This window comes from Lissotriton helveticus, chromosome 7 (genome assembly GCF_964261635.1).
Source record: "Lissotriton helveticus chromosome 7, aLisHel1.1, whole genome shotgun sequence".
NCBI classification, from domain to species: domain Eukaryota; kingdom Metazoa; phylum Chordata; class Amphibia; order Caudata; family Salamandridae; genus Lissotriton; species Lissotriton helveticus.
Window position 1 is genome coordinate 1,919,495,507 of NC_136068.1, and position 13,230 is coordinate 1,919,508,736.

Here is a 13,230-nt window from a genome sequence, read left to right on the forward strand (position 1 = left end):
TGGTGCAGGTCCGAATGCAGGTGAACTTGCAGGAGTGGCAGCAGAAGGGTCCGTGGGTGCGTCTCGGGGTGGCGTCGTAGTACAGTCGGGTCGTCTTCCGTCGGTGGGGGCCAGGGGTCCTGGCACTGGGCGCGGTCCAGGCATGGACGGGCGCAGACAAGCTTGCCTCTGGCACACCTTCGGCGCTCAGTCGGCGCTCCCGCTGCGCGCTCGCTCTGGGGGCGTCATAAGAAGGGAGCCGGGAGGGAGGGTCTGCTGGGAGGCGGGAGCGTGGTAGCCTATCGGCTGGCGGGGGCGGGGCCGCAGGCAGGCAGCGGCGGGAAAAAAAGCGAGTGCGGGCTTGGCGGGCGGCCCTGCGGCGGCTGGGGCGCTGGAAGAGGGAGCAGGCGGCGTCGGCGATCAGGCAGGCACAGGCAGTAGGTGAGGCACAGGAGCAGGAGACACGAGGATCGTGGGGGCGACCAGGCCGGTAAAGGCGCAGTGGCATCTCTTCACTTGCCTGCTCAGTTTGCAAATCGGTAGTTGCAGCTCTACAGCATGGACATCTTGAAACGAGTTAGCGTGGAGCGCAGAGGCGCATTGGTCTTCACGTTGACTGTAGTTCATTTTGATGGGGCAAACATGAGATGCTGGAGCACTGGACAGAGGCACGCAGACCCTCATATCAGGGGCACAAGCACTCGCAGATGGGGGCATAGATGCAGCGACAGAGTTGGTGTCACATGGCCTGTCCTCACAGCAGTAATAAGGTGTAAAGATGAGCGGAAAGGCACATAGGTGCTGAAACAAGGTGCACAAACTCCTAAGTCCGACGAGTGTGGAGCAAAGGAGCCAGATGTACGAAGCATTTTAAGGGTTGCAAACGTCCTGAACCAGCAAAATGTTGGCATCTCCCAACCTATTACCGATTCACAAAATAGGGTTTGCGAGTCGCTATTAGGAAGGGCGTGTTCAGGACCTCCCTTTCTAATCGGGAGTCGCACTGATATGTAGGAATATTTTGTAACCAGGAATGCAGGAGCAAAACATTCACAGTTACCGCCAACTTCAAGTTGGTAGTAAATCACTTGCAAAATGTCGCCAACATTGTTTCAGAGCAGGCAGTGGTTCTATGGACCACTGCCTGCCCTTAAAAAATTAAAAGAAAACTTTTCGTTTTATTCTTTTTAAATGCAAAAAAAGGGCTGCTTTTGAAATAGTTGCTTTAATTAAAAAGCAAACACAGATATGCCACCATCCCTGTTAGTGCCGGCCATTCCCAATAGGTCGCAAATTGAGGCCTGCCTCATAAAAATAAATGAGGCAGGTCCCTTGCGAGTCATTTGGGAATCGCAAACAGTGTCTGAGACACTGTTGTACATCAGGTTTTGAGACTCGAAATTGCGAGTCACTACAAATCGCAATTTGTGAGTCGCAAAATCTGATAGTCGTCTATGGGGCCCATGGTTGCCCATGCAGGGTTCACAGATACTCTACAAAAGAGTGAAGAGGCACAATGACTCATGCACAAACTCCTCAGTCCGACGTGGGGAGCACAAGGGGCCAGATGTACGAAGTCTTTTAAGGGTTGCAAATGGCCTGAACCAGTAAAATGCTTTTTGGCATCTATCTACCCTATTCTGCGAGTTGTTAACCTACTACGGGTTCCATGCACAGAGGTTGCAGTTTATAATGGGAACCGGAAGGAATCACAGGTGCAGTGACTAGCGAAAAGGCATATGGGCGCACACACACACACGCGCACACACACTCACACAGCCACACACACACACACAGCCACACACACACACACGCGCACACACACACACACAGCCACACACACACACACAGCCACACACACACACACAGCCACACACACACACACGCACGCACGCACGCACACACACACTCTCTCTATCTGTCTCTCTCTCTCTCGCTGTCTCTTGCTCTACCTCAGCATTGCTTCCCAGGTTTATGGTTGGCCATGCTCTTGGTCACTGTCTTTGTTTCAGTGCTGCTTGTCTAGGAGATGGTAACCCAAAGACCTGAAACAGACTTAGGCCCAGATTCACAAACATTTCACACAAAACAGCATAGCAAATTAAGTTGCTGCATTGCATGAAAGGGACAGAACAGAACTATGCCATATTTTCATAGAAATGTCTCAGTTCTGCTTATTTCCTGTGGTGGTTCACATATGCCGGGATTCACAAACATTTCACACAACGCAGCACAGCAAGTGATGTTGCTGTGTTGCATCAAAGGAAGATAGCTAAAACAGGGGCATGTTTACATGGAAATGGCGCAGTTCTGCTCTCTTTATGAGCTGGCACACTTTGGGCTCTCTAGTGTCAATACATTCACCTTTGCGTCATAGTGCAAGGGTGCCTGCATTATGATGACGATAGTTTTTGTACAGGAAGACGTACCTTCCTGCTCAAAAAGTATTGTTGGGAACTCCCCTCTTTGTATGTCTGCAGCACAATGTAGCACACAAGGTAAGAGGAAATAACAAGGGGAAATAAAGTAAAAATGTATGAGTGGGTGCAGCATGTTAACGCCCATGCACCACCCTTGGAACATCTCCCAGGCGCATAGTAAGGCGAGGCAGTGCACTGCATTGCAATACTGGTTTATTTAGAAAACAACGCAAATTAGCATTTGCCTTGTTTTGCAAATAACAAAATTGATTTGGCGTTGGGTGTGTGTCAAAAAAGAGATGCATGGGCGTGGCCGGGCAAGATGGCTGAGCGGACGTAGCTCGTCTCGGCTCCCGGTCCACGCGCTGTTCCGGAGCAGAAAACAGCGTTTTTCTGGAACTTTGAAAGCTGAGAACCGCTTCTGCACTGACAGGAAGATGTAGCGCATCAATGGAGAAACCTTACCTGCCTTTTAACCCGCAGAATCGGTCCCGGCGCGACCTCGAAGGAGAAAGCAGGCACCCGGCAAAATGGCGGACGCTGCACGGGGCAGATCGGAGAGCTCTACAGGTGATCAGCGGAGATGCCGGATGGGGACCCTTGCTCTCAATCTATCTACCACTGATGGAGGTAAGGCCCAGACCCATCGCGACAACTGGAGCGCCCACGCAGACACCTCCCAAAGAACAATTTATGCCGCTTCACCCCGCAGCCCGCCTGCCTGACTTTAAAATGGCGGCCATTCTGTAAAATCGGCACCGCCGTCTACACAATCGGACTCGAGGCCCCAAGTCTACCTCCTGCCAGGCACTGCTCTATAGGGGATAATACCTTGCTGCCCTCCTCTGACCCTTGGGCAGGTCTACCGGTGCACCACGATCTTCTCTACCACCGGCTGTGCGGGCCCTGTGCTAATGCACTGGCCACAAAATGGTGCCCTTTTTGCTCCATTACAGATAGCCTCTACGTGACTCTGATTGACTCCATTGGGACCCACGAATTTTGAGGGTGAAGGCGGCTTACACCTGGATGACTGATTTTGCTCCCTGAGTGAGGCCTCTATGCCCTTGCCACTAGTCTGAGCCACATGCACCACGAGACACCGCACCGGCACGATTCTACCCTCTACCTCTACCCAGGAAACTGCCCTGTACTCATCAGCACCAACCACACAGCAGGCCAGCTGTCCTAGTATTCGGGGATCCTTTTGCAGATGGTGAGTGTGCCCGCATCTCTGGGTCTTCAGTGGTTTTCATCTCCGCTATACTTCAGCATTAACGGCCCCTCCCGTTGGTGCACAAACTCTCTGGCCGCCCTCATCATTGCAACAGGGGTCCTCCCAGGCCAGTCCGCATGCCGCCAAAGAAGAGGACAAACAGGACAACCACCAGGTTATCGGACTTCTTCACTGCAGCGGACAGACGACCGACGCTGCACTGAGACGACGAAGCAACCACCATGGCCCTCACAAAGCCATGTTTAAAGACTTTAAAATCGAGCTGCGCAAAGACCTAGGCCAGGACATCAAATCCTCCATGGAGCAACTGAGGACGGACCTGACCGAAAGACTGACTTCCCTCCAGCAAGACGTGGATTCTGTGGCCACTAGAGTGTTAGATCTGGAGGCGCACCACCAAGAACAAGAGAAACTTTCCAATGAACTCTGTGATGATGTCCGAACTCGCCGAGAACAGCTACTCCAGACGCATCTCAAGGCGGAAGATCTTGAAAATAGGGCCCGAAGAGAGAACATACGCCTTAAAGACCTGGAGAGGGCGCGGAGGGGCCTGACCTGGGAGCCTTCATGGAGGGGCTCTTTGCGGAAATCTTGAGTCCCTAATCCTTCAAAATTAAACTCGAAAGGGTCCATTTAGTGGGAAGTTTGCAGACTGGCGAGAATAAGAGACCCGCGACATCCTAGCGAAATTCCTTTCATACAAAGTCAAAGAAGCAGTGCTCCTGGCGGCTAGAACAAGGGGGTCTATTTCCTTCCAAAATCACGCATGTGCAATTTACCTGGATCTGGTGCTGGCCACTCTGGCACAGAGACAATTGTTCAGACCCCTCACTACCATTCTACGAGATGATAAAATTAGATATAGATGGACTTACCCATTTGGACTCAGTTTTGAATTCAACAACAAACAGCGCCATATCACCGACTTACAGGAAGGCATTGAACTTCTGGGTCTTCCCACAGAGGAAAACGACCCCACACAAGATAAAACTAGGGAGCCTCTTAAAGGTACATCAGTGACGTCTGCATGGTCTGTGGGCAGAAGAACTGTCTGTCTCTGCTCTTCAATCGAACTGGGACCCGTAATGTCACAGTAACTTGTTGTTGCTATGGGCGACTCTGGTGGTGATCGGGGGAGACTGGCAGTAACCCGATTCTATCAGCCACCCTACTCTCCCCAGGCTTATGACACTTCCTACTGTTTTGGATATGATGTGCCCTACTTCGCCTCTACGGTTGAGAACAGTGACCTTCCCTCCTTCTGACGCTAGGTCTGATTTGTTATCTGCTGCATACCAGCATGTTGATATCTTCTTGGTATTCGGGAAAAAGCACTACATTGTCATTTCCAATGCAGGAGAACGGCCTTTATTTCTGCCAGGTGTGGGTCTGTGCCACCGGCAACTCCTCAGCAGCACAAAGATGTTTCTCCTTAATTTTTTCTTGCACTGCTCCGGGATGGGCGCAGACGGGGCCCTCGGAACTGCTGTCCCCCCTAGCCCCTGAGGGGTTTCATGCCCCCGGTAGGGATCTGGTAGCAATTTTCTCATTGGATTTCTTGTTCAGATTCAATTTAATTTTTCTGGGGTTTGAGGGGAGGGAATGGGTGGGACATGGTGACGGCTTTTTACTTTATTTTGTACGAATAGATTTTTTGATCACAATGTATTTACGGGTTGCACTAGATGGTGGTGTACTCACCCTTGGGGACATGCATGGACACAAGCTTCAACAGGATGGGTAGGATCTTCAATGAGATGCTGTTTTACCCTTTAGTACAATGACGCTCACCATTGGAACCTGGAACGTTAAAAGTCTTAATTCCCCGCAAAAACGCCATAAGATATGGAAGTATATTATTGATCACCATCTTGATGTAGCGGCCCTACAAGAAATTCACATCTCCAACACAAACAATATTCACTAATTTACAGATCCTCAGCACATACGAAGCATAGAGGAGTGGCACTCCTGTTTCATGCCTCCATAAAATCCCAGCTGTTAGACGTTCAACACGACAAAGACGGCTGCTGGATTATGGTCAAGGGCCGTCTAATGGGGAAACTGCACTTTCGTAGCGGTATACGCTCCCAACACTGGACAAACGATTTTCTTAAAAACTCTATTGGGGAAGTTATTAGATTTCGTGGAGGGGCTGATGGTTCTCATGGGCAACTTAACTTGACCTGGCAGAAAGACCTTGATAGCACGCACCCACATCACTCGGAAACGGGCTCCTTTTCCACTGACACGTGACCACATTTCCACGACATGGGACTCTTAGATGCCTGGCGCACCCTCTATCCCCACTCCCGAGATTACACTTTTTATTTGCATGTTCATTGTACATATTTCCGACTCTATTATATTTTTATCAGCCAGTCATTGCTGGGTGCTCTACAGGAGGCCAAAATATTCCCCCTTTCAGTGTCGCACCATAGCCTCCTCTCAATCTGTATGTCCTGGAGCGGAGGCGCCTCTGCTACTCCCAGGTGGTACTTCCCGACCGCGCTTACGCGGGACAAGGAATCCTGCACTAAGCTAAGAGAAACCATCACAGAATTTTTAACATTAACTAACCGAAAGATACATCGGAATATACCACCTGGGTCACATTTAAGGTGGTCTTCCTTGGGAAATGCATTTCCCTTAATTCTGCATTAAACGCGCAGCGCACCAGAGAGGAAAATGCTGGAGAAAGAACTGGCTTCCACTGAACAAGCGCATAAACTGAATCCCACAAGGCAAACTCTTCGCAAACTGACAGCGCTCAGAGGTAAACTCCGAGCTATATATTACAACAGGGCAGAATTCACACTCCTCAAACTACAACACTTATCTTATTCCCAGGGCAACAAGATTGGCAAACATCTCGCTAGACAGCTCAAGGACAAGCGAGAGAGTACATAGGTGGTATACAGGGACCCACAGAGACGAGGAAAAAACTGAGATCTTCGGCTCCTTTTACAAAACCCTCTATTCTAAGGACTGCTTAGATCTTGACGCCCAACGGGATTATCTTCAGACTCTGCATCTCCCACAGGTCTCCCCTCAATAGAATGATTTACTTTCCGCCCCTATCACCTCCGAAGACGTCATCACTGCTATTAAAGCTCTTAAGCCCCATAAAGCCCCGGGACCGGACGGATATACCGCCCTATTCTACAAAATATTTGCTCCTGATATCACCCCGCATCTTATGCGGCTCTTTAACAAAATGGCCGCAGAGGGTGAGGCCACCGGATCCATGTCTGAAGCCATGATCACTGTTATACCCAAACCAGGGAAAGACCCCCCATGTATGCGCCTCATATCGGCCTCTCGCTCTGCTCAATCTTGATAAGAAACTATTCTCCTCCTTTATAGCTAAATGATTGAAAGATCTCATGCCTGATCTCATACACCCAGACCAATCGGGATTTATTAAGGGTCGACAAACACACGATGACACCCGCCGAATTATACATTTAAAAGAGAAGGTCAACAGACGTCAAAGCCCCGCTGTCTTGGTGGGGTTGGACGCTGAGAAAGCCTTCGACAGGGTAGACTGGACATTCTCCCCAGTCGGCCAGGACGCCAGCCCGGAGTACCGACGGAGAGAGCGGTGCTTCATTTTCCCCTGAGCCGCAGCCAGGTGGGGTGAGGTCAGTCCACCTTACAGATCGAGTGATCAACACAGACTGTAAGGGCATCTGGAGCATTCAGGTGACTTTATGCACTTGTTTTGTTATCCTGGTGTCACCCTTCACTTTATTTAAATTCACATGGTGCAGTAGTTTTTAATTGTTTATTGGTCCTGACGAATGCAAGGGAACAATAGTCCCAGTATTGCAGAAACTAGTTGACCTTTCCTTACCTGGAGCAGTCTACATTATGAGATAGCCTTAGGTTGTATTGATTTTATACTTCTGGTATGTTAGGCACACACCGAATAAACTTTTTGTCAAGTGCCTTTTCAAACCAATTTTAACTACACTTCTTATTGGTTTCCTTCACCCTATCACTCTTTCTAGCACTGCACACCCCAGTCCCATATCTGGGGCCACTTATTAACACCGAGTGGTCTACCACACTGTCACTGCCTTTACCTTTTGAGGAACCCCCTTACCACCGGGTTGACCTCTTAGTGTGGCACCGAGCTTCTCAGACGGGTGGTACGGATAAAATCCCAAATGATGAAGGGCGGATCCGTATGGTGACTAATGGGTATTTTCCTCATCTTGTTGAGAATTTTCTGTGACGCATCACTCTGGCTTGCAGGGATTGGTTGGCTCTCTGTTCTTTGTGGGCACACCCGTTGAGACCCTCTGGTACCTTCTGTTGTTTATAGACTGGACATTCCTCTTTCATACCCTCACGACCTTCAGTTTTGCGCATAAATTCTTTACTATGATCCGGGCTAATTATCTTCAAACCCACTCTAAAGTTGTGGTCAATGGTGTACACTCGCCCTCCTTCTTCCACTCTAGAGGCACTAGACTGAGGTGCCCCCTTTCACCCCTACTCTTCGCCCTTAGCATTGAGCCTTTACCGACAGCAATTAGAGCTAATCCTGCAGTCCAGGGGATACCATTCACTGGGGACGAGCATAAAATGTACCTTTTCGCAGACAATATCCTACTGTTGCCCTCAAATCCAGCCGCGTCCCTTCCACCTTTACAGTCGGAACTCGTACGGTTTGAAGCGGTAGCAGGCTTTAAAATAAATCTAGGCAAATTGTACTTCCTCAACCTTACACTCCCTCAGGCGGAAATCCTCAGGCTCCAGCCTTTAACGCCTCTCCAATGGACCACTTCCTCTATACAATACCTGGGAGTCCAGCTCACACCAAGGGTAGAGAGGCTTTATGCTGCTAATTTCCCCCCATTCTTACCCGTATCCAAATAGAGCTCACAAAGTGCAAACCTCTCTTTTTGTCCTGGCTAGGCCGGATACACGCCGTGAAAATGACACTTCTCCCTAAGCTCCTCTACCTATTTCAAGCCATTCCCATAGAATTGTAGAGAGACTTTTTTCGGCGAGTTAAAGCTATGATCTTGCACTTCATCTGGCAAGGGGGAAGCGCCCGCTTCTCTTTTTCCCTACTACGTCGCTCTCGAACGGAGGGTGGAATCTGACTTCCGGATATCCAACTATATTAGAAAAGCTGCACAATTGAGAGTCCTGACTGAGTGGTCGAAACGGGAATCCGATAAACACTGGTTACATATGGACCGCAGTGTGACGGGAAGGACTATATGAGACCTGATTTGGCGCCCCAAAAAGGACAGACCTAGGAACACGTACATTAGCACTCCTACACGCACCACCCTGAAGGCATGGGATTCAGTTCCAGGAGATGATAGGTGGACCTCTTTCCCATCACCATTCACACCACTCCATTTTAACCCTGCATTCCCTCCAGGTTTACAAGAGGGACCTTTTGAAGATTGGAGGGAGGGAGGATGTTTTGCCCTGACATACCTTTTTCATAATTTTGACCCCCTCACCTTTGACAGCTGCAAGCGGGACTATGGCCTAGAGAACACAGAAAGATACCACTACAATCAGCTGCTGCACTGGGCCCTCACACAACAGGTGCGAGAGGCGGCTACCCGTCCTCTCACAAAATTTGAATCCTTCCTCACTAAGGCCACTTCTATGTAAGGTGTGATTTCATTTCTATGCAACTTACTACTTACCACTACACACTCTCCACGACCACAATATATGTCCATGTGGGAAGGAATATTGCAGGGTGGCATTTCTGAAGATAAATGGGCCCATTTATGGAATGACATCATAAGGTTCAATCACTCCCTAGAACTCCGAGAAGCCCACCTTCAGGTTTAAACAGATCTTTCCCATCATGTCCGATAGATGCTGGAGGGGTTGTGGCCTCTGGGGGGCTTCCAACACATATGGTGGGACTGCCCGACAATACGCCCCTTTTGGGAAGAAATACTCGCACACATTAAGGATATACTAGGAAACCCCATCCCAACCACCATGGCAGGGGTTCTTTTATGACTTTGCGAACCTTCCCTGGAACACCAGACCCGGGCAGATAAGACTATCATGTGGCTCTGTATATGGGCGGCAAAGGTTACCCTGGCGGCCACTTGGAAGAGGAGGGAAGCGCCAGCAATCTCCCTCTGGCATTCTAGATTATGGAAACTGCTTAGCTTAGAACGAATGTCTGATATTTTCAGGGATAATTACAAGAACTTTGAATTTAAATGGGGCCCATTAGTCGCCTTCCACTCCCGTGGACTGCCATTGGATGTCTGCCCTTCCTCTGTCAGAGCCCTGCATCTTTTTCACATGTGAATTGCCTCCTATCAACGCAAGTTGAAGAACCTGTTTTATTTGAGCCACCACCATTGCAGGGGAGGGGGAAGTGAGGTGGGGGAGGGGAGGGGTGTTTCTTTTTCTCTTGTTATTGCTGCTCCTCAGTTGGGAGCTATTTTTATAGGACTATCAGTACTCCTTATGTAGCACCTGCTGCTTAGAAGGAATTGAGGACAAGACGTCATAAAAGGAAGATGGGACACTGACTTACCTTGTTTGCTTCCTCGTAAGGAACACAAGGATGTACCCTAAACCCCAGTGATGTCAGAAACTGTACACTTTAGTTAAGCACTACAATGAAAATTGGTCTGGGCCAATCTTTAGCAATATGTAACTCTGTACAGACTTTACAACACCCCCTGTGTGGGGTAAAATGATGGTAATATCATAAGATGTACTATGTAAAAACCTTCAATAAAAATGTTTGGAAAAAAAAGAGATGCAAGCCGAACGACAACCTGTTGAAATTATGGGCCGTAGTTGATAAAAGGTGAGCACCAAACTTGGTTTTACAGTGGCTTTTACATGAATGGTCGAATATCATAGATGAACAGGAACAGCAGCTCCCTGGAATAGCAACCTTGGGGCCACATACAGACAAGTAATATCCAGCTTATGGGTTACCCACCTCTTATGTACCCAAGCACTGCACATGCACATCACACTTAAGCCGATGGCCTCAGGGGGCACCGCCATCACAGACTACACAGTGTCACTCAGGGAGAGCTGGTTGGTGGTTTTCCTACTAAAGTAGGTATACAAATGTTTGCACCCCACAACATTTAATAAACTGCCACCACGCTTTAGGCATTAGTCATGTCATTGTCAAGGGGGTGTAGCCACCTATGTTGAAAGGAAAACGACTTTGGCTGTACCTCTATCACCGGACATAGACAACAGACCACATCTAGAGCATCTCTCAGGAGACTTGTGACTAGAGGGTCTGCTGAGGAAAATATACTGGGACAGGATGAGAATATGAGCATCAGGATGCCACATGGACACTGTGCAAGGATCTTCAACCCTCCAGTGCCCTAGACAGAGTCTTGAACTGGATCATCCAATTGATTTATAGAGGGGCAGCATGGACATCTCAAGGTTAGCTCGGCAGCTTTAAGATGTGTCTGGATGTGTCACTCATACAATGCCACGTAAAGCAACACATCCCGTTTACTCAACGATACAAGATCCTTCTCAGGAGGATCATAGTGAGCAGGCCACCTTGGACCTCAAAACATTCAGCCACTTTGCAGCTCTGTTACAGACTCAGTCTTTTGCAAATGTGCACAACCATGAAACAGAACAGCCCTTAGATTTGCATCAAAAGTATTTTTAGCAACCATTTCATGCCAAGGAATATCATCTTCCAAGCCGCCCAGTCTGCTCCAGTCTCTGTGAACGACAGCTAGCAAGTGTAACATCTCTCGCCAGTGGAGCTTCAAAGACTTGCAAACAGTCATTACAGGGTCACGCAGGAAGCTAGCAACAGCATGGTCAATCGATACATTATAGTGACTTTAATCTTGGAATGTGTGATTACGCTATTGGGAACAGTCTTCAATTCCTTCATCGTATTTCTGAGCTTCAGATGTTGGGTGAGAAACCGCAAGCAACACTCTCTTGAGCTCATCTTGATTTTCCTGGGGTTGTCAAATATCAGCAGTGGATCTCTCCTGGTCACAGATCATGTATGCCTCTTCACTTTGGTCTGCAACTCGGAACATCAAGCCGTCGTCAAAGCCTTTAGGTACTTCATTGAGTGCAGCATCGTCACCAGCTTTTGGTTCACCGCCTGGCTGTGTATCTTCTACTGCGTAAAGATCATGAACGTTCAACATGTGCTCCTCCTCTGGCTGAAGACCAAGATCTCTCAGGTGCTGCCCTGGATGTTCCTGGGCTCGGTTCTTGCTGCCCTGCTCACCAGTCCGCCAGCACTCACAGGCATCACGGTGGCACCAATGAACTCTACAGAGATGGATCTTGAAAACCAAACCATCAAAGAATACAAAATGACATTCAGCCTTTCCTTCCAGATCTACGTAGGGGCTTTTGGATATTGCATGCCGCTTCTTGTTGTGACACTTTCTGTCTTGCTGATCATCACATCGCTCTGTCAACATGTCAGACATATGGCACTGAATGTAGACGGGTTTCACAGACCACGAATGGATATCCACATCAGAGCAGCAATGACAGTGGTGTCTCTCTGGATCCTCTACTTCTCTTTCTATCTGGCAATTATGCTCACTATTACAGGCTCTCTTGGTGCAGTGACAAGTCTCTCATTTCCTGTTTTAGCACTTGTGACTTCCTGCTACTCCCCTGTCCAAGCTTGGATATTAATCCTGGGGAATTCTAAGTTGAAGGAATCCATTTTGAAGTTTCTGGGCCATGGCAGAATCCAGCATGGAGCAGACAGGATTGGGTTGCCCATAGTGGGTGTTGACTCCTTGACTCCTTGACCCCAGTGCCTCCTTAATCATAGTGTCATAAATTTACATAGAGTTATGTGCCCAATGCAGGCTCATTGTTGTTTTCCCTAAGTTAGAATGAGCATGTTGCAGACTGCTTTGTGCATGTTAATATGCAATTTTATTTTGCTTTGTGTCACACTGTACTTTCACACAGAACATGCTGCTGTTTTCGCGCTCTGTTCTTTCCTGGGATTTAGTCAAACAACAAAGCCTCTTGTTATTTTGTGCTGGTCAGGCCCCTGCACCTAGACAAAACACACAAATGCAGCTGTTGTTTGGGAACACGTACGTTTGTCATATAGCTATGCATGGAAAGGTAACAACACACTTGGAGAGGGATCTTTCCAGAGAAGAGATCGTGGCAGCACCTGAGATGTAGAACTTTCATCTGTACATGCTAAGGTACGAGGTCAGCTTTCAACACCCAGAGATCTGATATATAATCATTTTGCTTCTGTAGAAGGAGATGGGGGTTAGGCTATCCTGTCTTGTATAAGGACAGCTCCTTTTATGATTTATGGAATACTTACTATGCTGACTGTATTTGTGTTAGGCATTTTCTTACTTATTGTGGCACATATACTGCATACTAGAGCACAATAGTTAAAATAAACCTTTAACTTTTCTTGTGTCTCTGTCAGATCTTATTGTGGACTAGTATGAGTGAGAGAGCGAAAAGGTGTGTCCTATAACCACGATTCCTGAGAGACTGGAATGTTGTGTTCTGGGGTGTCTAATCACTTGTTACTCTGTGGGTGAGTGGGAGGGCAAGTGAAACACTATAGCTAGT

The 13,230-nt window shown here is 48.3% G+C and overlaps 1 protein-coding gene across 1 annotated transcript; it reads left to right on the plus strand.

Moving 5' to 3' along the window:
- The first annotated feature begins 11,456 nt into the window (after positions 1-11,456).
- On the plus strand, positions 11,457-12,428 carry LOC144769971 (taste receptor type 2 member 1-like). The gene has a single exon (XM_078654166.1). The coding sequence runs from the start codon at positions 11,457-11,459 to the stop codon at positions 12,426-12,428; it is 972 nt and encodes a 323-aa protein (XP_078510292.1).
- Positions 12,429-13,230: the final 802 nt, after the last annotated feature.

What these genes read in the sequence shown, in the direction of transcription:
- LOC144769971 (XM_078654166.1), top strand. Translation starts at nt 11,457, where the DNA reads ATGGTCAATCGATACATTATAGTGACTTTAATCTTGGAATGTGTGATT.